Source organism: Ictalurus punctatus, chromosome 29, assembly GCF_001660625.3.
Source record: "Ictalurus punctatus breed USDA103 chromosome 29, Coco_2.0, whole genome shotgun sequence".
Taxonomy (NCBI): domain Eukaryota; kingdom Metazoa; phylum Chordata; class Actinopteri; order Siluriformes; family Ictaluridae; genus Ictalurus; species Ictalurus punctatus.
In genome coordinates, this window is record NC_030444.2 from 6,106,354 (window position 1) to 6,132,301 (window position 25,948).

The 25,948-nt window shown below is 40.3% G+C and overlaps 2 protein-coding genes across 11 annotated transcripts in view; both read left to right on the plus strand.

The window, feature by feature from the left end:
- LOC108260767 (collagen alpha-1(XIX) chain) overlaps positions 1-25,948 on the plus strand; it is a 250,068-nt gene that overhangs the window by 47,398 nt on the left and 176,722 nt on the right. For all 9 annotated transcript variants that reach the window (XR_008393821.1, XM_053677725.1, XM_047152377.2 and 6 more), the window contains 3 exons: positions 14,186-14,239; positions 18,348-18,401; positions 24,139-24,165. Coding sequence is in view for 8 of the 9 variants with exons in the window: in XM_053677725.1 (XP_053533700.1) it covers positions 14,186-14,239; positions 18,348-18,401; positions 24,139-24,165 (135 nt within the window). In the remaining variant the exon portion in view is untranslated. The remainder of the gene's footprint in view (positions 1-14,185; positions 14,240-18,347; positions 18,402-24,138; positions 24,166-25,948) is intronic.
- LOC128629471 (proline-rich protein 36-like) lies at positions 184-5,409 on the plus strand. 2 transcript variants are annotated; one of them, XM_053677726.1, is made up of 2 exons: positions 184-1,960; positions 2,142-5,409. In XM_053677726.1, exon 2 carries the CDS (start codon positions 2,304-2,306, stop codon positions 5,115-5,117), a length of 2,814 nt encoding a protein of 937 aa, XP_053533701.1. In that variant the 5' UTR covers positions 184-1,960; positions 2,142-2,303; the 3' UTR covers positions 5,118-5,409. The 2 variants fall into 2 exon arrangements, with proteins under 2 accessions (XP_053533701.1, XP_053533702.1); XM_053677727.1 differs by having other exon boundaries at positions 184-1,956.

The following is a 25,948-nucleotide window of genomic DNA, read 5'->3' on the forward strand; positions in this document are numbered from 1 at the left end:
CATTCATTTATTTAGTGATTTATTATTATTGTTATTATTATTATTTATATTTATTATATTATAAATAAATATTTTATTTATTTATTATATATTTATCACAAAAATGTATAATATATTTATTAAAATAAATATAAATATCAAAGACGGATTTTGTAATCTAATACTTTGAAATGTTAGTGAGAGTAATGTTCAGGCAATGACATGCCGCTCTGGCATAGTTCAGCAAAAAAAATGGATAGTAAGCATAAAAAATAAAAAAAAGTTCCCTGACCATTGACCTCCAATAAACAAACTTTGTGTCTTTTTGAGCATTGTGTCTCAAATCACATACTTATGTACTATTCCAGACTGTCATTGAATACTAACACTAATTGGTTTTCCTATTATAGTTAGTATTTGAATTTTAAAAACCTCTCATGTAGCATTCAAACCCACCGAAAGGTCTGTTTTGCTTACCAGTCTCTGGATTTACTAGATAAGTAAATACTTTTGAATATAGGGTCAGAGTTTTTATTTAAAATGCAGCCCATGACAACAGTGAAAACAACAGTGAAAAGTTTTAAAAGAGATAGTGTGTTTAATATTGCTGTGCATAAAATCACTAAATATTTTACAGTTCAACTTGGAAACATGATGGACAGAGATGTTTTGGTTCTGAATTGCCATCTTGTGAAAGTCACTTTTAAATCTTCTGGATGTACATAAGATGCACAGCGAGTACGTGAGCAATGCTGCTCGTGTTTCCACTGCTTCTGCATGCACACAGAAAGTCATGCTTCAAGTATAAACAGCTCCTCTGCTTTGCATCAGGCTGTATCACACCACCCCAGCGTGAAATTCCTTCATATTTTAGTCGTAACGTAATGTTAACCGCATCAGGGACAGTGATCTTTTATTTATTTATTCATTCATTCATTTTATTAAAATAAATCAAAACATTGAACATGTTTTAAGCTCGAAAATAAGCTCTAAATAAAAGTCTTTTAGATCATATTGCTTTTTTCTTGACTTTATTTACATATAAGTAATCCAAAAATAATCAGATTACATTAATTTCATATTGTGATACTTAGATTACATTTCTGATTACATTTTTTATGAAGTAATTTGTAACTGTAAGGGAATGCATTTTTAAAGTAACCCTCCTAACCTTGCATATGTTACACATACTGTACATATATTACTAACATAATTGCAGAGTTGCAGAAAATTCATAAAGTACATTTGGGGTTGTTTGCCCAAAAAAGTTTGGGAACCCTTTGGTTAGTATTAGCAGCTGACAACTTATGTTCAAAAAATACTTCAATAGTGAGGTCTGAATATGCCCCTGTATTTTGACATGTAGATGAAAAGGTTATTTTCACACAATGCTCATGGCAAATTAATGTTTTCATTTTTAACTTTACAGATTTTTGTCATGCCATCTAGTAACCAAGCTAGAAATGTGATATTCCTTAATCTGTTAAATAGTGAAGTTTTTGGCAGTGAAAATCATTACACTGTAACAACAATAATGTAATTTTAAAAAAATTTTTGGCCCTTGCTAAAAGCATTATAGTAAGGTTTGTCCACTCATACAAGATCATTCACCATTTTACTTGAAAGGGGAAATACCCACAAAGACCCACCACTTCACTTCACCACAAATCACTGTTATAAACTGACAAAAAAGTTGTAAATAATTTGTAGTCTTTTTTTATATTGGACTTTCTGTCACGATTCCCCCTTGAAGCAGCGTGCTCGAAGCGCGAATGCGCGAGCACCTGCTTTTCCGCTGTTGCCCGTAGGGACATCGGGACACGTGGGTTTTGTTTATGTCTGTCATGTCTCCTCCCTGTTCCGTCATTGGCTGGGAAGTCACGTGTGTCCGGATTACCCTCAGCTGTTAGCAGTTGCGAGGGTAATCATGTCCGCATATATACCGCGCGCTTCCCAGCACACAACGCGGAAGATTAAGTAAGTAAGTAAGTAAATAATACGAAGTGAATGTTTAGCGTTAGTGTAATTCGTGTCAGAGTCAGAGTCAGAGTCAGAGTCAGAGTCAGAGTCAGAGTCAGAGTCAGAGTCAGAGTCAGTTCGTGCTGGATATCCGCGTCCAGTTAATCGTCTTAGTTCGTGTCTTGTTTTGTGTAACGACCTAGATTCCTGCCTTGCCCAGTGTATGCCTGTTTGCCAATCGCCTGACCTCTTGCATGTTTATGGATTACGTCTTGGATCACGTTTTGGATTTGTCTGCCTGTCTGTCGTCAAAATAAACACTGTTCACCCTGCGCTTGCATCCGCCTTATCTCTGCTCCGTCACGATGTGTGACAGAATCTTCCGCCAAAACATGGATGCAGCAGGAGAACGGAGGAGACGCGGAACCCGGAAGTCGACGCCAACCGTCCCCGCTATGGACTCCGTCCACTTCCCACAATGGACATTTATGGAGCTTCCGGACCCATTTGACGGATTTTTCGGTGCCCCAGAGTATTTCCTGGTAGACTGTCAATACTACTTCGCCAGTCTGTTAGACCCGAAGCCAGAGGAGAAGCAATGGCTCCGATTTATGTGGTCCCGGTTCTTTGGACCGGCCCGTCAATGGGTTCAGCTCAAACTGGAGAAGCACTGTAGGAACCTGGACGGTGTAGAACAGTTTGTGGGGGATTTCATGTTGCGATTCGGGAGTCCGGAGGCGAAGGAGGAGCTAGAACAACTTCTCAGGGGTGTAAGTCTGGAAGGCGAACCTGCCCTGCCATTTACCCACTACTACAGGCAACGTCATACAGAGCTCAACCCTGAGATCCAAGCCAAGCCTCCAGTCAGGAAAGTCCAAGTCCCTGAGCTCCAGGTCAAGTCTCACGTCCCTGAGCTCCAGGTCAAGTCTCACGTCCCTGAGCTCCAGGTCAAGTCTCACGTCCCTGAGCTCCAGGTCAAGTCTCACGTCCCTGAGCTCCAGGTCAAGTCTCACGTCCCTGAGCTCCAGGTCAAGTCTCACGTCCCTGAGCTCCAGGTCAAGTCTCACGTCCCTGAGCTCCAGGTCAAGTCTCACGTCCCTGAGCTCCAGGTCAAGTCTCACGTCCCTGAGCTCCAGGTCAAGTCTCACGTCCCTGAGCTCCAGGTCAAGTCTCACGTCCCTGAGCTCCAGGTCAAGCCTCCAGTCCCTGAGCTCCAGGTCAAGCCTCCAGTCCCTGAGCTCCAGGTCAAGCCTCCAGTCCCTGAGCTCCAGGTCAAGTCTCACGTCCCTGAGCTCCAGGTCAAGTCTCACGTCCCTGAGCTCCAGGTCAAGTCTCACGTCCCTGAGCTCCAGGTCAAGTCTCACGTCCCTGAGCTCCAGGTCAAGTCTCACGTCCCTGAGCTCCAGGTCAAGCCTCACGTCCCTGAGCTCCAGGTCAAGCCTCCAGTCCCTGAGCTCCAGGTCAAGCCTCCAGTCCCTGAGCTCCAGGTCAAGCCTCCAGTCCCTGAGCTCCAGGTCAAGTCTCACGTCCCTGAGCTCCAGGTCAAGTCTCACGTCCCTGAGCTCCAGGTCAAGTCTCACGTCCCTGAGCTCCAGGTCAAGTCTCACGTCCCTGAGCTCCAGGTCAAGCCTCACGTCCCTGAGCTCCAGGTCAAGCCTTCAGTCCCTGAGCTCCAGGTCAAGCCTTCAGTCCCTGAGCTCCAGGTCCAGCCTCCAGTCCCTGAGCTCCCGTTCAAGTCCGCCGACACGCACCGCCAAGCTCCGCTCACGCCACAGTCCGCCGACACGCATCGCCAAGCTCCGCTCACGCCACAGTCCGCCTTGCAACACAGCCAGCAGAGTAACCTGAGCATCTGGGGCTTTCCACTGCAGGGGAGGCACACCTTGCTGCGCAGTCCAGAGGTGAAGGCTGGCCCAGAAATTTTTTTGGGGGGGGCAATGAGGACAGCAGAGCTCCAGCCTGAGGCCTACGGGGAGGTCTCAGCTGTGGAGCTCTCACCTGAGGTCAACATGGCGACCTCAGAGGGACAGGCCGAGGAGCCTGTCCCGCTGCCATGCACAGCCGAGGAGGCTGTCCCGCTGCCTTGCACAGCCAAGGAGGCTGTCCCGCTGCCCTGTTCAGCTGGGGACGTCGCTCAGCCTCCCCGTTCAGCTGTGGACGTCGCTCAGCCTCCCCGTTCAGCTGTGGACGTCGCTCAGCCTCCCCGTTCAGCTGAGGACGCCGCTCAGCCCGCCTGTTCAGCTGAGGACGCCGCTCAGCCCGCCTGTTCAGCTGAGGACGCCGCTCAGCCCGCCTGTTCAGCTGAGGACGCCGCTCAGCCCGCCTGTTCAGCTGAGGACGCCGCTCAGCCTTCCTGCTCCATGGCAGATAGCGTTCCCCCCTTCTGCGTCGAGGAGACCCACGTTCCTCTCCCTGGCCGCACGGAGACCCACGCTCCTCTCCCTGGCCTTACAGGGGACTTCGCTCTGCCTTCCAGTTCAGCTGGGGACGTCGCTCCGCTTTCAGGCTCCGACGAGGACGTCGCCCTGCTTCCCTGCTCCGCTGAGTGCAGTGCTCTGTTTCCCTGTCCAGCTGAGGTCGTCGCTCAGCCTCCCTGTCCAGCTGAGGTCGTCGCTCAGCTTTCATGCTCCGCCGAGGATTTCGCTCAGCCCGCCTGCCCGGCTGTGGACGTCGCTCTGCCTTCATGCTCCGCCGAGGACTTCGCTCAGCCCGCCTGCCCGGCTGTGGACGTCGCTCTGCCTTCATGCTCCGCCGAGGACTTTGCTCAGCCTGCCTGCCCGGCTGTGGATGTCGCTCCGCTTCCCTGCGCCGCCAAGAACACCGTGCAGTTTCCTGGCTCTGCCTGGGACATTCAGTCCAGGGGGCCGGGTCCGCCAATTAAATGGGAGGACTCATGGCACTCCGGGAGGAGTGCCTTTAGGGGGGGGTTCTGTCACGATTCCCCCTTGAAGCAGCGTGCTCGAAGCGCGAATGCGCGAGCACCTGCTTTTCCGCTGTTGACCGTAGGGACATCGGGACACGTGGGTTTTGTTTATGTCTGTCATGTCTCCTCCCTGTTCCGTCATTGGCTGGGAAGTCACGTGTGTCCGGATTACCCTCAGCTGTTAGCAGTTGCGAGGGTAATCATGTCCGCATATATACCGCGCGCTTCCCAGCACACAACGCAGAAGATTAAGTAAGTAAGTAAGTAAATAATACGAAGTGAATGTTTAGCGTTAGTGTAATTCGTGTCAGAGTCAGAGTCAGAGTCAGAGTCATAGTCAGAGTCAGAGTCAGTTCGTGCTGGATATCCGCGTCCAGTTAATCGTCTTAGTTCGTGTCTTGTTTTGTGTAACGACCTAGATTCCTGCCTTGCCCAGTGTATGCCTGTTTGCCAATCGCCTGACCTCTTGCATGTTTATGGATTACGTCTTGGATCACGTTTTGGATTTGTCTGCCTGTCTGTCGTCAAAATAAACACTGTTCACCCTGCGCTTGCATCCGCCTTGTCTCTGCTCCGTCACGATGTGTGACACTTTCACTGCACAGTCAAGATTCTCTTTCTTCAGAAATAGAAGAGAGAATCTTGAATGTGCAGTCAATGTCCCAAAATAAAACCAACTTTACCGCTGTACAATATGGTCAGTTGTGACTGATGTCACTTCCAAATACAAACACGCCCCATAGTATACTCTTACCTGAAAACACTGATTGGCAGGTTTCTGTACAAGGCATCGGAAATGCAAAGTCATTCTAAAAATAATAAATATAAATTTAAAGTCTGATATTCACAACACGTTTGTGAAAGTGAATGAACAAAGGAGATTTCTGAGTACCTCAGAAAAAGAGATCCTGATCAGACTGGAAAAGGTTATAAAACTAGAGATGCACCAATTTATCGGCCGATACAGATAATCACAAATCTATCACAAAGGCAATTTTGCACGCTACTGGCCATCGGCCGATAGTTTAAAAACATCCGATGATCAGGGCCAATTATATCTAATGTCAATCAATATCCATGTCAATCAAAAGAGGGCAGGAAAACACATCGATTTCGTGCTGTGTGTAAAGATGTTTCTTGTGTGGAATGATGACAAAACTGCAGTTTGTAATGTCTGTAATCTCTGCACTGCTAAAATTTTACACCGGACGCTGCAGCAGCGAAGCGGGAGTTTCGGCAGGAATTTTGACGAGTCTAATTTTATTTATTGCCGCGCTGCTCCAGCTGCTCGTGCTGAATTAAATGTCCAGTACACCGTTGAAAGATTTAAATGAAGATGAGTTTACAAAAAGGTATATTTGAGAAATGTGTGTTCGGTTTATAAGACCAGTTACTGTGAAACAACTTGTAGAAATGGAGAGAATAAAGTTTTTATCTGCATTTCTTTCAGAATTGTGGAATTAATTATTATTAATTTAAAAGAAGACATAAAAGGCAGAACTATCGGTATCGGCTGATATCACTCTGAATAGTCTGTTATCTGTATCAGCTGAGAAATTTGTATAAGTGCATCTCTATACAAAACCATCTAAAAAGAGTTCAGACTTCACCAATCCACAGTTCGGCAGATTGTGGAGGATATTCAAGACCATTGTTACCGTCCCCAGGAGTGGTCGACCAACAAAGATCACGCCAAGATCAAGACGTGTAATAGTCCACGAGGTCACAAAGGAACCCAGGGTAACTTCTAATTAACTAAAAGGCTCTCTCACATCTGCTAATGTTAATGCTCATGAGTCCACCATGAGGAGAACGCTGAACAACAATGGTGTGTGTGGCAGGGTTTCAAGGAGAAAGCCACTGCTCTACTAAAAGAACATTGCTGCCTGCCTGCATTTGCTAAAGATCACAAGCCAGAAGGCTAATAGAAACATGTTTTGTGGATGGATGAGACCAAAATAGAAATTTTTAGTTTAAATGAGAAGCGTTATGTTTGGAGAAAGGAAAACACTGCTTTACAGCATAAGCATACTATACCATGTCTGAAACATGGTGGTGGCAGTATCATGATTTGGGCTTGTTTTGCTGCATCTGGGCCAGGACAGCTTGCCATCATGGATGGAACAATGAAATCTGACTTATACCAGCGAATTCTAGAGGAAAAGGTCATGGCATCTGTCCATGAACTGAATCTCAAGAGAAAGTGGGTCAAAGACTCTAAGCACAAAAGTCATTCTACCAAAGAATGTTTAAAGAAGAATAAAGTTAATGTTTTGGAATGGCCAAGTCAAAATCTCGACCTGAATTCAGTAGAAATGGTGTTGGTGGACCTGAAGCAAGCAGTTCATGTGAGGAAACTCACCAACATCCCAGAGTTGAAGCTGTTCTCTACTGAGGAATGGGCTAAGATTACTCCAAGCTGATGTGCAGTATTTTAATCAACAGTTACCGGAAATGCTTAGTTGCAGTTATTGCTGCACAAGGGGGTCACACCAGATGCTGAAATCAAAGTTTACATACTTTTGCCACTTACAGATATGAAATACTGGATAATTTTCCTCAGTAAATAAAGGTCCAAGTATAATATTTTTGTCTCATTTGTTTAATTGGGTTATCTTTGTCTACATTTAGGACTTGTGTTAAAATCTAATGATGATTACATCATATTTATGCAAAAATATAGAAACTTCTAAAGGGTTCGCAAACTTGCAAGCACCATTGTATCATATAAGATTTGTGCAACAATAGTTCCTCTTCCTAGTCTTTTTGACCTGCTCCATATCATTTCCAACAAGCAAGTGCCATGAGCAGGCTACCGGGCTTTTTACATTTACATTTACATTTATTAATTTAGCAGACGCTTTTATCCAAAGCGACTTACAAATGAGAAAATTCAAGCAAAGAGCAAACCCGCAAAAATACAAGCAAATACAAGGAAACTTCCTTTTAAAAGGAAGTTGTTTACCATATTGTAATTTGGGGGCATTTCTTTATGCAAACAAGTCTGGTCATTCATGAGCAGAGTAATTTAGAATATTTTGGATTTACATCCTTTTGTACAGTTGTACCAAGTTCCTTGTGCATACTGGCGATATGAACTTGTTTATAATTTGTTTATTAAAATTTTAGAACTTAATTTAGACACACTGAGCCTGGTGTCAAATTGCTGCATGCTCTGGTGTTGACTGTGACTGCTCATTATCAGCAATGAATCTTGAAGTTGATTGGTGCACAACTTTCAGAATCTCAGAATCGTTGTACTGCTCACACGACATGACTTAAGCACTTGCGATCTATTGTTTTGTGGATGTCTGCGTGTATACACTGCACAAGTGATCTCAGACAAGGCTCACACACACTACACAACCTTTCACCTGGAGAGACCTAAGGTGAAGGGCATCTGTTCCCCCAATCCTACGTTTTCACGAAAGTAAGCATGAGGGCTGTCTTTAATGAGACTTTGCAACTTTGGCTGAGGTGTTTTTTTCTGCACTAATTTGTATAGAAACAAGAAAAAAACAGAAATAAGAGAAAATGTGGAGGAATTATTGGTTGAGGGGATGCGGGCAGTGAAGATTGTCTGTTCTGCAAAGCCTGGAGGTATAGTGCAAAAAATAGCTATTTTTATACTTTAATATAAAAATATATTGCCAGGAATGTTTGTTTTTATTTTTGCTGTTTCTATTTTTCCTAACATGGTATGCCATTCCAAATTGTTTGTATATGTTCAATATGCAATGTTTTGTCCTCACCCTCTTATGCATAAACTGCATTCAGGGATCAGCAGATGAATTTTATTTCATCTCCAGCTCTCATTGGCTGTTTCTCACTGCCAATCTTGCTACTTGTTGTAGAGGTGCATTGTGACCGCTTACAGACTGAGAAAATTGCATTGCTGAACCACTCACTCTACAGGAGCACTTTCCATTGAAGCAATCAGCAGTTTGTCTCTGAGGGGTGCGGGGGTTATCGATTCTCTACATTAGTTTGTGACGGTGAAATTGGGGATAAATTTTGTAGTATGCACTCAGCTGTAGTGTGAGCACCTTGTTACAGTTTGGAGGCAGAGACAAATGCAAGTGTAGATTTTTAGGTTTAGTAAAGACCAAAACACAAAAAGAGACTATGACCTTGTGGCAAAATTCTAAGGGCAAAGAATAAACATTAAACAGAGACCATGATAAAAACAGAAAGATGGCAACGAAAAACAAATGCAAGACAACCCATGCAATGCAAACCTGTGGCTATATATACATTTTATATATATATACACATTTTATATATATATATATATATATATATATATATATATATATATATATATATATATATATATATATATATATATATATACAGTGAGGGAAAAAAGTATTTGATCCCCTGCTGATTTTGTATGTTTGCCCACTGACAAAGAAATGATCATTCTATAATTTTAATGGTAGTTGTATTTGAACAGTGAGAGAAAGAATAACAACAAAAAAATCCAGAAAAACGCATGTCAAAAATGTTATAAATTGATTTGCATTTTAATGAGGGAAATAAGTATTTGACCCCCTCTGCAAAACATGACTTAGTACTTGGTTTAAAAACCCTTGTTGGCAATCACAGAGGTCAGACGTTTCTTGTAGTTGGCCACCAGGTTTGCACACATCTCAGGAGGGATTTTGTCCCACTCCTCTTTGCAGATCTTCTCCAAATCATTAAGGTTTCGAGGCTGACGTTTGGCAACTCGAACCTTCAGCTCTCTCCACAGATTTTCTATGGGATTTAGGTCTGGAGACTGCCTAGGTCACTCCAGGACCTTAATGTGCTTCTTCTTGAGCCACTCCTTTGTTGCCTTGGCCGTGTGTTTTGGGTCATTGTCATGCTGGAATACCCATCCACAACCCATTTTCAATGCCCTGTCTGAGGGAAGGAGGTTTTCACCCAAGATTTGACGGTACATGGCCCCGTCCATCGTCCCTTTGATGCGGTGAAGTTGTCCTGTCCCCTTAGCAGAAAAACACCCCCAAAGCATAATGTTTCCGCCTCCATGTTTGACGGTGAGGATGGTGTTCCAGGGGTCATAGGCAGCATTCCTCCTCCTCCAAACACGGCGAGTTGAGTTGATGCCAAAGAGCTCCATTTTGGTCTCATCTGACCTCAACACTTTCACCCAGTTGTCCTCTGAATCATTCAGATGTTCATTGGCAAACTTCAGACGGGCATGTATATGTGCTTTCTTGAGCAGCGGACCTTGCGCGCGCTGCAGGATTTCAGTCCTTCACGGCGTAGTGTGTTACCAATTGTTTTCTTGGTGACTATGGTCCCAGCTGCCTTGAGATCATTGACAAGATCCTCCCGTGTAGTTCTGGGCTGATTCCTCACTGTTCTCATGATCACTGCAACTCCACGAGGTGAGATCTTGCATGGAGCCCCAGGCCGAGGGAGATTGACAGTTCTTTTGTGCTTCTTCCATTTGCGAATAATCGCACCAACTGTTGTCCCCTTCTCACCAAGCTGCTTGGCAATGGTCTTGTAGCCCATTCCAGACTTGTGTAGGTCTACAATCTTGTCCCTGACATCCTTGGAGAGCTCTTTGGTCTTGGCCATGGTGGAGAGTTTGGAACCTGATTGATTGATTGCTTCTGTGGACAGGTGTCTTTTATACAGGTAACAAACTGATATTAGGAGCACTCCCTTTAAGAGTGTGCTCCTAATCTCAGCTCGTTACCTGTATAAAAGGCACCTGGGAGCCAAAAATCTTTCTGATTGAGAGGGGGTCAAATACTTTTTTCCCTCATTAAAATGCAAATTAATTTATAAAATTTTTGACATGCGTTTTTCTGGATTTTTTTGTTGTTATTCTGTCTCTCACTGTTCAAATACAACTACCATTAAAATTATAGACTGATCATTTCTTTGTCAGTGGGCAAACGTACAAAATCAGCAGGGGATCAAATACTTTTTTCCCTCACTGTATATATATATATACATAAATACATACATACATACATACATACATACATACATGAATCAGATTCAGGTGCAGGTGGTCATGTGACAATTATGGTGTGGTGTAGTGGCTGGTGGGAACTGTAGTCCGGAGTAGCTTCCAGGATATCCATGACAGAACACCCCCCCAATGCACGGCTCCCAAAGTGTGTACTGAGTCCGGGAGGGGGTCCTGGGTTCCCAGACCAGGGGTCCCTAAGTGTTCCAAAGTTCCCTTGTGTGTCATTTCTTGCAGGACCATAAAGAGGATGCTCGGTGTGTTCTTTGGGGTACAGATATGATACAGTCTCTTCCACACCACATAGAGATGACACTAAATCCCCAGTCTGGCTTGGGCGTAGAGAGATAGCGACGGTCATCAACGGAAGCTCAACCACCTTTTATGACATTGTTCATTTGTAAAACACCCAACTGAACACTGTAATTCCATATTTGGGTAAAATCTTTTAATATATACCAACTGTACACCAGTACCAACATGATAGAGCAGGCTGATTTTTGAAATCTGGCTCTCGACATCCACTGTCCTGCAGAGTTTACCTCCAACATCAAACTCACAATTTTTACAGAAGAATGCTACTGTAGAGGACTTATTTCTGTAAAATTTGAAAAATTAAAAACAGTCAAGCAACCAACTTTGCAATTATTGAACTACTTGAGATGGAATGACCTGGAGAAATCAGAAACAGAGGCACAGAGGCAGAGCAGACTGGAGACATCAATAGATGCAGTGTGGAGGCATGGAGACAGATGATAAAAGAGAAGAATGTGTTGATGTTTCTAGGAATATCTTTTCCATCATCCAGTTGAAGTGTTTCCCCAACAATAATAGTTAACTTTCTTGGGTTTTCCCAAGAAAGTCGGCAGTTGTGGCCCAGGTGGTAGAGCGGCTTGTCCACTAATCATAGGGTTGGTATTTCAATTCCCGGCCCATATGACTCCACATGCTGAAGTGTCCTTGGGCAAGACACTGAACCCCAAGTTGCTCCCGATGGCAAGCTAGTGCCTTACATGGCAGCTCTGCTACCATTGGTGTGTGAATGGATGAATGAGAACCAGTGTAAAGCACTTTGTAGGACCACTAAGGTTAAAAAAGCGCTATATAAGAGCAGTACTGCTGTACTTCTAGTAGTAGAAGCTAACAAAGAGTACTGTCTTGTGAGCAAAATTAAGTTACTATTAGTTTGAGTTAGCTACTTGTGTAGGACTATAGAGAAACTGAATCATTTATGTATGTCTTTAATGAGAGCTTACAGTGCCCTTCACTAATATTGGCACCCTTGGTAAATATGAGCAAAGAAGGCTGTGAAAAATTGTCTTTATTGTTTAACATTTTGATCTTTGTTTTAAAAAAAAATCACAAAAATACTCTGCTCTCATTGATGTCAAGCAATTGCAAACAAAACACAGGTTTATCAAAAAACTATCTTAAATATAGGTATGCAACAATTATTGGCACCCTTTTAGTCAATACTTTGTGTTACCTTCCTTTGCCAAGATAACAGCTCTGAGTCTTCTCCTATAATGCCTGATGAGGTTGGAGAATACATGGCAAGGGATCTGAGACCATTCCTCCATACAGAATCTCTCCAGATCCTTCAAATTTTGAGGGGCACGCTGGACTCTCCTCTTCAGTTCACCCCACAGTTTTTCTATGGTTTTCAAGTAAGGGGACTGGGATGGCCATGGCAGGACCTTGATTTTTATTGTCAGTAAACCATTTTTGTGTTGATTTTGATGTATGATTTGTATCATTGTCCTGCTGGAAGATCCAACCATGGCCCGTTTTAGCTTTCTGGAAGAGGCAGTCAGGTTTTCATTTAATATGTGTTGATATTTGATAGCGTCCATGATGCCATGTATGCTAATAAACTGTCCAGGTCCTCTGGCAGAAAAACAGCCCCAAAACATTAGAGCCACCACCATATTTAACCGTGGGCATGAGTTACTTTTCCATATGGCTACCTTTCTGTGTGCACCAAAACCACATCTGGTGTTTATTGCCAAAAAGCGCTATTTTGGTTTCATCTGTCCAAGAACCCAATCCCATTTGAAGTTCCAGTAGTGTCTGGCAAACTGAAGACACTTGTGTTTGTTTTTCGATGAGAGTAGAGGCTTTTTTCTTAAAACCCTTCAAAACAACTTGATGTATTTGGTGGTGATGTAGGTGACTTTGGATTGTAGTTTTGGAGATTTTCTGGCCCTAAGATGCAACTAACTTCTGCAGTTCTCCAGCTGTGATACTTGGAGATTTTTTGGCCACTCAAACCAACCTCTTCACAGTGTGTTGAAACAATATAGACACACATCCAGTTCCAGGTTGATTCATAACATTTCCAATTCACTGGAACTAGAAAAATTATTTTCCTGATGGTGGAAATGGGCATTTTCAATGCTTGTGCTATTTTTTTTATAGCCACTTCCATTTTGTGAAGCTCATCCACCTTTTGCCGCACATCATAGCTATATTCCTTGGTCTAATCCATTGTTATGAATGGCTAAGGGAATTTGGCCTATGTCCTTATACTCCTGTGAAACAGGAAGTCATGGTTTAACAGTTTCCTGTTCCTAGTCAACCAGGTGTACTAAAAAAATATTACATATCAATGGGAATATATTTCAAATATATTTTCTCATATGAATTCATAGGGTTGCTAATAATTATTGCACACCTATATTTAACAGTTTTTATTTATTTATTTTTGTATAAACCTGTGTTGTGTTTGATATCCATGAAAGTAGAGTCTTTTTGTCAATATTTTGAAAAAATATCAAAAGGTTAAACAATAAAGACAATTTTCACAGCCTTCTTTGCTCATATTTACCAAGGGTGCCAATATTAGTGGAGGGCACTGTATTTCATATATCACTGGCTCTCAAAGTGGGTATGTTTTTTCCCCCCAGAGTTATATTTACTGAATTGATGACTATTATCCCATTTGACTGGTTACTAGAATTGAATTCATCCAAACTGTACCAGCTCATAAACAAATAAGTATCAGGTTTTACCTAATGAGTCGATGGATCGTCAAGAATAGAAAGCTCCAATGAAAAGCCAAAATATTATTGCATAAATTTAAATAATGAGCCAAATACATGGCTCATTGAATAGTTTGATGATGTTCATTAAAAAATCTGTGCCAAGGGCATCTGTGAAGTTTAAGAACCACTGGCTTATATTTCCTTAGTGACAAAAAAAATCCAATTTTTAAACAGCCTTGCCTAATGACATATTGTTTTGGTACAATCCCCTAACTAAAACATAATGGGACACAAAGATAAACAAAAAGTATTTTCTAATTACTGAATTTCAATTCTTTATTTTTCCAGGGTGAAAAAGGAGCTGCAGGAGAACATGGTCCCATGGGAACACCTGGACTAGATGTAAGATTAAGTCCATTTTGAGTCCAATTTGTAACCTTCTGATCTTTTAGCGCTTTCGGTGATATGTTTCAATAGCCATAGGGATAGAAGGACTGAAACTTAATGAAAGCTGCTTTCTGTCTCATAAATCATTGATCCCTTGTTTCTCTTGTCTTAGTGCAGGGATAAACTCTAATCTAATTGCCTTTCTTTCTACCATTGAGTCTTGCTACTGTCAGACTTTTGAGCCAGACTTGGCTGACAATGAGATTCTCTGAATATCAGCAATATACAGCCAGATATCATTTACAACCAGTCTCCAACTAAATTTCACCAGAAATTTTCCCTTTCTATCCTCACAATTCTCAAGTCATGCAGGATTGTCTTTCTCAATTTAGGTAATTATATTTCAGGTTCTGTTGGACTGTTCAGATGTGCTTCTGGACTGATCACACAGAGTAATTTGGCTTCTTTACTTAATTTTAGTTCTTATTACTTTAATTTTTCCTTATGTACAACTGTCCATCTCATCTTATTGATAGAGGTACCCACTCCTGAAGGCTACATGACATTGTCAGTACTTCTATAGGCTTACATACACAACGAAATGTATGTACAAGTACAGTCAGTTTAGTTGACTAATACATTCACTAGTTGCCTCTGTGGTGAGGTGTTCACGTGTTAGGCGGTAGAAATAAACAGCAGAGCACAAAGCCGCTAAATGTACTCTAATTCTTACTCTGAAAATATTTCACACCAACTGAAGTCAATTCTACAGTTAGAGTGGTGCTTAGAATTTCCTATATTTAAATATAAACTAAAACATCATCAGATTTTCACAGAAGTCCTAAAAGTAGATATATAGAACCCAAATAAACAAATGAGACCAAAATAGTTTACTTGGTCATTTATTTATTGAGGAAAATGATTCAACATTACATATCTGTGAGTGGCAAAAGTATGTGAACCCTTGCTTTCAGTATCTGGTGTCACCCCCATGTGCAGCAATAACTTCAACTAAACATTTCAGGTAACTGTTGATCAGTCCTGCACATCGGCTTGGAGGAATTTTAGGTCATTCCTCAGTACAGAACAGCTTCATCATATGTTGTGTTTCCTCACATGAACTGCTTGCTTCAGGTCTTTCCACAACATTTCTATTGGATTAAGATCAGGATTTTGACTTGGCCATTTCAAAACATTAACTTTATTCTTCTTTAACCATTCTTTGGTAGAACGACTTGTGTTCTTAGGGTCGTTGTCTTGCTGCATGACCCACTTTCTCTTGAGATTCAGTTCAGAGACAGATGTCCTGATATTTTCCTTTAGAATTTGCTGGTATAATTCAGAATTCATTGTTCTATCAATGATGGCAAGTCGTCCTGGCCCAGATGCAGCAAAACAGGCCAAAACCATGATACTACCACCACCATGTTTCACAAATGGGGTAAAGTTATTGCGCTGGAATGCAGCGTTTTCCTTTCTTACATTAAATCAGAAAGCTCTATTTTGATCTCATCCATCGACATAATATTTTTTGAATAGCCTTCTGGCTTGTCCATGTGATCTTTATTAAACTGCAGAAGGGTAGCAATGTTCATTTTGGAGAGCAGTGGCTTTCTCCTTGCAACCTTACCATGCTTAAATTGTTATTCAATGTTCTCCTGATGGTGGACTTATAAACATTAACATTAGCCAATGTGAATGATGCCCTTAGTTAGTTAGTTAGGTTTCTTTGTGACCTCATGGACTATTACACGTCTTGCTCTTGGAATGATCTTTGTTAGTTGACCACTCCTGGAAAGGGTTCCAATGGTCTTGAATTTCAAACTCATTGAATTTCAAATTTGAGTCCAAACTCATTAGCGATAGTTTTGTAACCTTTTCCAGCTTGATAAGCATCAATAAGTCTTTTCCTGAAGTCCTCATAAATCTCCTTTGTGCATTGATACACTTCTCAAAACATGTGTCGTGAAGATCAGACTTCGATAGATCCCTGTTCTTTAAATAAAACAGGGCGCTCACTCACACTGAATTGTCATCCCATTGATTGAAAACACCTGACTCTAATTTCACGTTCAAATTAACTGCTAATCCTTGAGGTTCACATACTTCTTCCATTAACAGGTATATAATATTGGATAAGTTTGGCATGTTATTTTCTGCAAAAGAAAAACAGCCTATAAATAGCGATGTCCTGAAACAATTTTTGCCTTAACTATGGAAAAGACTAGTCAACTATTTTTTATAATTACTGGTGGACAGTTAAATATTAGTAGTCATATAACCCCTGGTATAAGGTTAGTAATATAAGGTAGCAAAATAAAGTACTGAACAATTCATGCCAGACTTGTTTATGAAACGTAATTATTGACTGACTTACTAATGAAATAACCTGTCCACCACAATTATCACTTCAGTTCAAACTAACAATTAGTGAAAATAGGCCTAGGTCTAAAATCTGCAAAAAAGTAACCTGTAATGAGGGAAATTAATCTTACGGGCAATATTATTTATTAAATCAGTTGATAGGAGCAGAGTTTACTTCTTCTGTCAATATATTATTTTCCATGCTAATAAATAAATTTAAGCTTTTGTTTCTTTTCTTTTTTGTTTTTCTTTTCTTTCTGGTTTCTTTTCTTTCTGGTTTTCCATTCTAGTTATATTTTTAGGTGCAAAACATGTGCCAAGAGTGGATGTGTCTAATCTTATCTGCAAAGGGCCAGTGTGGCTACAGTTTCATTACAGCCAAGTAGAGACCACACCTTATTTCACACCTGTTTATTCACTTGATCTTTGCCTTTAATTGTCCATCAGGTGTGGATCTTGCTTGTCTGGAATGAAAAGCTGCAGCCATACTGGCCCTTTATAAATAAGATCTAATGCCTCTTACCTAGAATATCACTCTGAGGCTATAGTAAATAAATGCTCAAATTCTCATTCTCATTTGAATATTTTCAGTCAAGCAGTTCATCAGTTCTTTAGATCTCAGTGTTATTATGGTAAATTAGTTCCGTCTCTGGCTGCAAACATGGAAACTGAATTAAACAGAGTTTGAGGCACTAATTTGTGAATTATATAATTCATCATTAATGGTGGTAATAGTAGTTAAAAATAGTTTCATTCAGAAGCCTAACTATGTAATGTGATAGTGGTTACTGACATAGTGAGGATGCAAACACATGGACAAGTTGATCCCCAGAAGGGTTTTTATTTATATAGTGCAAGAAGCAGAGAGCGAGATAGCTTGGGTTGGGGTGCAGGAGGGAGGTGAAATACAGTGATTAGACTTCATGATAACTGTATGCATAGGGGCAGAAGTCTGATTCCATCAGGGAAAATTGTGCAGAAGGAACACTCGCAGAGAGAGTGGGGGTGGAGGTGGGGGAGTGGTGGGGATTAGTGCACATTTCAAATAAACTATAGTGAAACACTTTCTCCACTAGGTGCCAGCAATGTCTCCAGTAGTGGTTGCTCAGTAGTAGTGGTTTGTCCCTGATAAACAAGGGCCAGTGTCCTCAATGTTATTCTAAAATAGTAGAAAATAATAAAATGATGGAAACCCTTCTATGAAAAGGTGTGTCTAAATTTGCAAATGGGAATCCTATTATAACATTTACAACGATTAAGTGCTACATCACAAAAAAATAGGGTTACTATATGTTTTAAACTACTGGTTTGTGTGATTTTGAAGGCTTTTATGATGGATTGAAATACAAAGGGCTTGTTACTCACTTGTTTGGCGAATTGTTCCAATGTGATACAAATCAGCAGCTTGTAGATTTTTCAATAGCAAATTTCAATTTCAAGATCTATCAGTGATGTAGACTTAGCCTGCATTGTACATATCATAAACCATTTCAAATCACCCAGCTTTAATAACCATGAACAGTGTACAGTGTGATGTGGTGACCTTTGTAAAAGAATGCATTCTGTGTATAAAATGACTGAGAGTAAGTAATATTCAGTAATATTAATTAAACCACCAAATAAATTGAAATAAAAATGTCCACCTGTGTAATAAAGCATCATAAGGAATACGATTGAAGCAAGGCAACCAAGACAGGCCTTGGTTGCCTTGAAAAAACTTAAGACAAAACTGACTTTGTTTATTGTTTTTTTCACTCAGGGTTTGAAAGGAGACCCAGGACCTGAGGGCCAACCTGGACTGAAAGGTGAAAAAGTGAGTCACCTAGCAAGTAGGACTGTATTGTCCTGTACATACACGCACACTCACACACAGGGCTGATTTATACTTATGCAAGTGTTTATCTGTGAGCACGTCAGAACATCGTGTACGGACACTGTGAAGTATTTATACTTGCACGTAACATGAGCATATCCTGAAGGGGCAGTGTTGCATGAACTACACCAAAATTTATAGAATTGGACAGTGAAGAAGAGTCAAAACAAAGGCAAGTGTTTGGAAACTGTACGAAAAAAACTAATTTGCATAACTTTGTTTTGAAAAGTGCTGAGAAAAAAGAAACCTTGCAAGATCAATTATTTTGCATTTTACTTGTTGCATGTGAAATGTCTCACAGATGTATAGTTCAGGGAGGCATGTGTTCTCACTTTGACCGAGTCCTGGCTGGATGAGTCTGTCCCAGATACCGAAGTTAGCCTGGACGGTTTTGAGATCTTTCGGGCTGACAGAAACAGTGTATGTAGTGTATGTAATCACCTTGCGGTGGTGTACTAACATCAAAGTACACGGGAAGACTTGTAATCCGTACCTGGAGTTGCTCACCCTTTCCGCACGTGCCTTACCTCCCCAGGGAGTTTTCGACTGTTGTGCTTAGCTGTGTTTATGTTCCACCAAGTGCTAATGTCAAGGCAGCGGCTGACCAGAATATAATACACAGACTATGCTCAGCAAATACCCGGATGCTCCAGTACTACGTCTTGGTGATTTCAACAGCTGTCGATTTAATTACTCATTGCCAGCCTTCAATCAATATATAGATGCACCAACAAGATTTAATAAAACTATAGATTTGTGTTACCGTAATATCCCATAAGCCTATAAAGCTAGAGCGCTGTCACTGCTAGGATTAGCGGATCATAAGGTTACTTCCTTACTGTTACTTCCTGTTTACAAACAACAGCTGAAACAACGCAGGCCGGTAATACACAGGATCCCTCAATGGTCGGAGGATGGTATTCAATTCAATTCAATTCAATTTTATTTGTATAGCGCTTTTTACAATGGACATTGTCTTAAAGCAGCTTTACAAAAACATATAAACACGGTATATAGATTTTAAATGTGCGAATTTATTGCATGCCTTGAAGGCTGCTTTGCGTGTACAGACTGGGAAGTCTTTGAGGGAGAGCTTGATGAACAGACTTCAGTTATTACTGATTACATTAAATTCTGTATGGATTCCTTGATACCAGTAAAGACATATCAGAACATTCAAAAGCATGGATCAACTCATCGATAAAATATTTTTTCCACAAGAGAAAACTTGCCTTTAAGCAGAAGGACTTTGCTGGTCTCAAAATTATACATCAGGACATCAAAACTGAAATCTTTAAGGCTAAAAATAAGTATAAAAACAAATTGGAGCAGGACTTTGCAAATATGAACACCAAACAGGCTTTTCAGCGAGTCAGGTCTCTTACTGGACAAGCTGTTAAACAGACTGTCTCTGTACCAGATCCCACCACCTTTGCTGATAATCTTAATTATTTCTATGCCCGTTTTGAGTGTGATAGCCTTTTGGATTCTTTGCCTTCTCAAGAGCTGGACTTATGAGTCCCTTCTAACAAAGCAGGATGTCTATTTCCAGCTTATAAGGTGCAAACTGAATAAGGCTCCTGGGCCAGATGGAATTCCAGGGCGGGTCTTGAAAAACTGCTCTCCGGAATTAATCCCCATTCTTCATTCACTTTTCCTTTGATCACTGTGTACTTCAGTTGTTATTCCTGTTCCCAAAAAAACCTCATCCAACAGAGTTAAATCACTACACGCCAGTATCATTAACTTCGATCATAATGAAATGCTTTGAGAAAATGGTTCAAAACAGAAAAAAATTATGCTTCCATATGTTTCACCCTTTTTGAATTGCCTACAATTTGCATATAAGCAGAAGAGAGGTACAGAGGATACAGTAGCTTGTCTCTTGCACTGTCTACTGCAACACCTTTATATTCCTGTAAATTATGCCAGACTTCTTTTCATTGACTTTAGCTCTGCCTAGTACACTGGATATATCATTTCCTTTCTAATAGACCACAAGTGGTAAAGGTGGACAATGCATTATCCCCCATTATTGGTTTCAACACTGGCGCCCCTCAGGGGTGTGTACTTAGTCCACTTCTTTATATTTGCTATACAAATGACTGTCAGAGTCCAGTCACCACCACTCAGTACTTTAAATATGCAGATGATACTGCCATTCTTGCATTGCTTAATAAGGACAATGATTATTTTTTGGACTATCACCTCTCCATAGCACATTTTAGTACATAGTGTGATGATAACTTTTTCCACCTTAATATCGCAAAGACTAAGGAACTGGTGTTTAGCTCTTCCAAAACACTGACCCATCTTTTCAGTATTATCATTAATGGAAAGATGGTTGAATGAGTGGAGCATTTCAGATATCTGGCCATTAAATTGGATAAACATCTCAACTTCAATCAGCACACTCTAGATATTTATTAGATCGTGCTGTCAACAGAGACTGACAGTTATTCGTAAACTTAAGCATCTGTATGTCCAGCCTAGTCTTCTTCTGTATCGAAGTATTATTGAGCCGGTGCTTATGTATGGTGCCATTTGTTTCTTCCATATGCTAACAGTTACCAATAAGAACAAACTCTTAAACATAGCTAATTTAGTGAGGAAAAATTATTGGTATTCCCACCCCTAATTTATCAGACTATGTTCTTTCATATACGCTCCGGAAGGCACATCAAATTTTAAATGATCCAGACCACCCACTTTATCAATATTTCAACCCCCTTCCTTCTGGCCGCAGGTATAGACTTCCCATGTGCAAAAAGGCCAGATATGGTAGGAGCTTCATTCCTATAGCTATATGAGCGTTAAATATAGAAAATCAGCCATTGTGATGCCATCTCATGCTCTGGCATTTGCTGTATGATCATGATGTTTTCTCTTGTCCCCTTCTCCCCTCTATATCTGTGATTGTTTTTGATGGTTAATATGTATGGTGTTGTCGTGTTTGTTGTTTTATTTCTATGCAACCATAGTGGAAACAAAGTTCCTCTTTCAGGTGAAATAAATGATCTATCTATCTATCTATCTATCTATCTATCTATCTATCTATCTATCTATCTATCTATCTGTATCTGTCTGTGATGGTAAGTTAACACTACTTTATGGAATACCCCCCTGACATTTTCCTTTAGAATTTTCTAGTATAATTCAGAATTCATTGTTCCATCAATGATGGCAAGCTGTCCTGGCCCAGATGTGACCCAAACCATCATATTGCCACCACCATGTTTCAGTGCTTTCCTTTCTCCAAGTATAACACTTCTCATTTAAACCAAATATCTATTTTGGTCTCTTCCTTCCACAAAACATTTGTCCAATAGCCTTCTACAATGAGCATCTGCAACTTTTTTTCTGAGGTCCTCAGGAATCTCCTTTGTCTGTGTCTTTTTTTTTTATTATTGAACATTTCTGCTGTACATTTCTGCTGAACATTTCTGCTGAACTAAACATTTCGGCTGAATATTTCTGCTGAACATTTCTGCTGAACTGAACATTTCTGCTGAACATTTCTGCTGAACATTTCTGCTGGACATTTCTGCTGGACATTTCTGCTGGACATTTCTGCTGAACTAAACATTTCTGATAAACATTTCTGCTGAACATTTCTGCTGAACATTTCTGCTGAACATTTCTGCTGGACATTTCTGCTGGACACGTCTACCAAACATATCTGCTGAACATCACCTTTTTTCTTCTCTCCTCCCCTCCCTTTCCCAAATATTCCATTGAGAAGAAACAAACAAACAAACAAACAAACAAAAAAAACAAATTGAGCAACACACAGCAGTAAACATTCACAGTTTTTTTTTCTTTTTAGACTAACAAAGGAAAACAAAATTAAAAGTAAACCCGCTCCCTGCCCCCCGGCTCATCATGGCTACCCAATAACTATCGCTGGTTATATAGATATTGTAAGACCCAACAACAGGCACAAAAATTTAAGTGGGAAGTGTCTGTAACTCCATAAAGTATACGATAAAGGGATGCCATTTATAAAAAAAACTTGTCCGTACAACCCTTCATCGTATTTTTAGAAAAAACATCACGTCCTTTAGCCACTGGGAGATAGATGGGTATTTAGCAGACTTCCAATGCAACAGTAGTGGGCAAGGCTTTAAATCTACCCTAAGAATAGTCCAAGACGAGCACAAGAAGTGGTAGACTGTACCCTCCCTATAGCACGTTCCCAACACTCCTCACTTATCTGTACTCCTAACTCCGTTTCCCACGCATTCCTAATTTTGTTACTCGACTTACTTTGTGCCTTTTTTTTATACACTTTCCGAAACGTGTGTTGTGTTCTTTAAATAAAACAGGGTGCTTACTCACACCTGATTGTCATCCCATTGATTGAAAACACCTGACTCTAATTTCACCTTCAAATTAACTGCTAATCCTAGAGGTTTACATAATTTTCCCAGTCACAGACATGTAATATTGGATCATTTTTCTTAATAAATAAATGATCAAATATAATATTTTTGTCTCATTTGTTTATTTGGGATCTATTTGTCTACTTTTAGGACTTCTGAAGGATTCACAAGCTTTCAAGCACCACTGTAGCTGTATGAGTGGCGTTTGTATCAAAGTACATAAATTTATCTAGTGTGCTATCAGTGCTATCAATCAAAGAATGATGATGCTTTAGTTAATATTTTAAAAAAAAATAGTTGTGTCTTTATTGGGAGTCCATTAGAAGAAATATCCTGATCTTGCAGGATTAAACTGGCCATTATAATGTATTACAGTTATTACACATCACACTTTATATTCACAGAACTTCATGACTGTAATTTTCCATAAATAAATCCATTATACAGTAATGTGAGCATATTGCCCTGTATGAAGCAAACTTGAAACACAGGGGAAAAACTCTTGTTCATTTGTACTTGCTGCTCAGTATGTGAAATTTATCATAGGAGAAATTATAGAAGACACCAGTCTGAAGAACTAACTGAGTGATCATGTCTGAACTGAGGTTTACAAAGAGTTTATAATCCATTTCTGTCACAAGCTTTTTTGTATAAGATTTTTAACAAACTATACTTTAAGACAGCAACACAAGAATGTCCCCTTCAGGGCTTGACATTTTTTATTAACTTTACAATGCTTTTACGGTGTCTCTGTGTGTGTATGTGTGTGTGTGTGTGTGTGTGTGTGTGTCTGGGTTCTGTTGACTTCTCACATATCATTACAGGACAGAAGCAGAGCTGCTCTAATTCTTAACAGAATCACTGGCATTCAACCTGCAGAAAAGTTTAATATGGAACGTATTATAATAATATATTATATCTAATTACTGTTATATTAATTATAGGTCATAGTCTGTTCCTTCACCTTTACTTTTCACAAAAAACACATTTCTTCAGGTAGAGGAAGATGTCAAGGTGGCAGAAACATATGCTAACTTTTCATGTCATAATGTGAAGCTTGGCCCATGTGATAATTGCAGGGGCAGAAAGATCTGAAATGTAGGTTAAGTAATTGAGGGAAAGGTTAAAAAAAGAGTAAAACTTAAAAAACAATATTTAATTTAGGATATTTTTCTAAACTCAGAGGCTAAGATGTTTTTGACATTATTCCATGGTACCGTCACTTTTAAAGCATCTGTTTAAGGAATTAATATTTTCCCTGTGTTCATGTAACTTGAAACATTTCTCTCTTACAGGGAGATGCAGGTCCACCAGGACTTTCTGTAAGTATTTCTTTCACCATTTCATAAAACATGTAAACTCTTGTCAATAAAGTACTGTTCATAATGATTGAGCTATAGTATGAGGGCATTTTTCTTATTATGTTGGACTTTTGTTATTTGTACTCTGACTTATCTTGTTCATGACTATTGTCATAGTCTTCCCAAAGAAAAATGTGCTCTTCAGAGCACATCGTCACCAAGCAGCTGTTCTGCTAAAAGGGGTATCAGAAAAACTCCTGGTTATTAGGAAGAGACAGAAGCCAAAACTTAGTAGGAAATCCTGCTTTGTTCTAAATAAAGTAACGTAGCTGAAATTAACATTAACAGGACACAAATTACATTAACCTGGAAACAACACGTGCACATATTGGGCGGCTGTGGCTCTGTTGGTAGAACGGGTTGTCCACTAATCGTAGGGTTGGCAGTTGGATTCCCGGCCAGCATGAATCCACACTCGAAGTGTCCTTGGGCAAGACACTGAACCCAATGGCAAGTTAACGCCTTGATTGGCAGCTCTGCTACCATTGGTGTGTGAGTGTGTGTGTGAATGGGTGAATGAGACACAGTGTAAAGCGCTTTGGATAAAAGCGCTATATAAGTGCGCCATTTACCATCTCTTCATGCTGTCTCTCCTTCAATGTGCTCCTGGTATCGGTCCATCAATGGAGCATGTGTTAACATCAGAGAATAAATTGGATGAAAAAGCCTGAGGTGGTATTTGTAAAGGAGGAAACCTTTTGTCAGCCAGGTAGTTGTTGGCTCAAATTTAGCCTATTACCCAAAAACATTTAAAATTCAACTTAGAAGCCAATACTCACATCTACCTCTGAGATAGAAAAAATACACCAGCCGTGAGTGAGAAGAAGCAAGGGTCCAGCTTTATTGTTCCATTCCACCACACGAGATCCACACCGATGAGAATTCTCAGAAGTGATCCGACACCTGGAGCTCACGCTCCAGTATTTATACATTAGGTTCGGAAGTGGAGAAAGACAAAACAATTTAGAGAGACCTTGGTCTCACTCTTATCTCGCGGGGTCAGCTTGACTCAGCTACCCTTATAAATGGCTCCTCATGGTTTTCTCTTAAAATTAAGGCCTTCCTTGCGAGCCAAGAACCCTCACCATTTGAGTCATGAGTAGGTTTACATTTTCCTGTATTTCTAGTTTATAATTTATTTTCATATTTGCACTATATTTCTTATTTTATATATATTTATACTACTTGAAAAGCGGTTTACTGTACTTCCAACTTCTTAATATCATTACAGTTCTACTGTCCTGCATATCCTACTATTCTGTTTTTTTTATAGAGTTTCTCTATTACTATAAGATATTATTAAAGTTATTCATGTGTGTGTATGAGAAAGAGAGAGTGTGTGTGTATGTTGTGTCTACTTGCCCGCCCTTGACTGTACGAGCGTGTGTGTGTGTGTATTAGCACTCCTCAGCTCAGCTCGTATACCTCTTTTTGGCTTTTTTGACTACTACTGCTCTTAAAGATCTTTAAAGTGTAATTCCAATCCGTCAATGTCCGCCTAATCCCGCTTCTATGTGTCTAGGTGCCCGTTTTTTCTTCTTCTCCCTTTTGCTGGATGCTAGGTCTTCCTTATGTTTATTTTATGACATTTTTTATCCACAACATAGTTTTGGCAGGACTATTTGTATTTTATAATCCTTTTACCCAGCAAGTCAAGTAATGGTAGCAAACATTCCACTATGATATTTCTAATGGAGATATTTAGTGTAAAACCTTTCCATTTGGTAAATTGGCAAGCTCAAAA

What these genes read in the sequence shown, in the direction of transcription:
- LOC128629471 (XM_053677726.1), top strand. Translation starts at nt 2,304, where the DNA reads ATGTGTGACAGAATCTTCCGCCAAAACATGGATGCAGCAGGAGAACGG.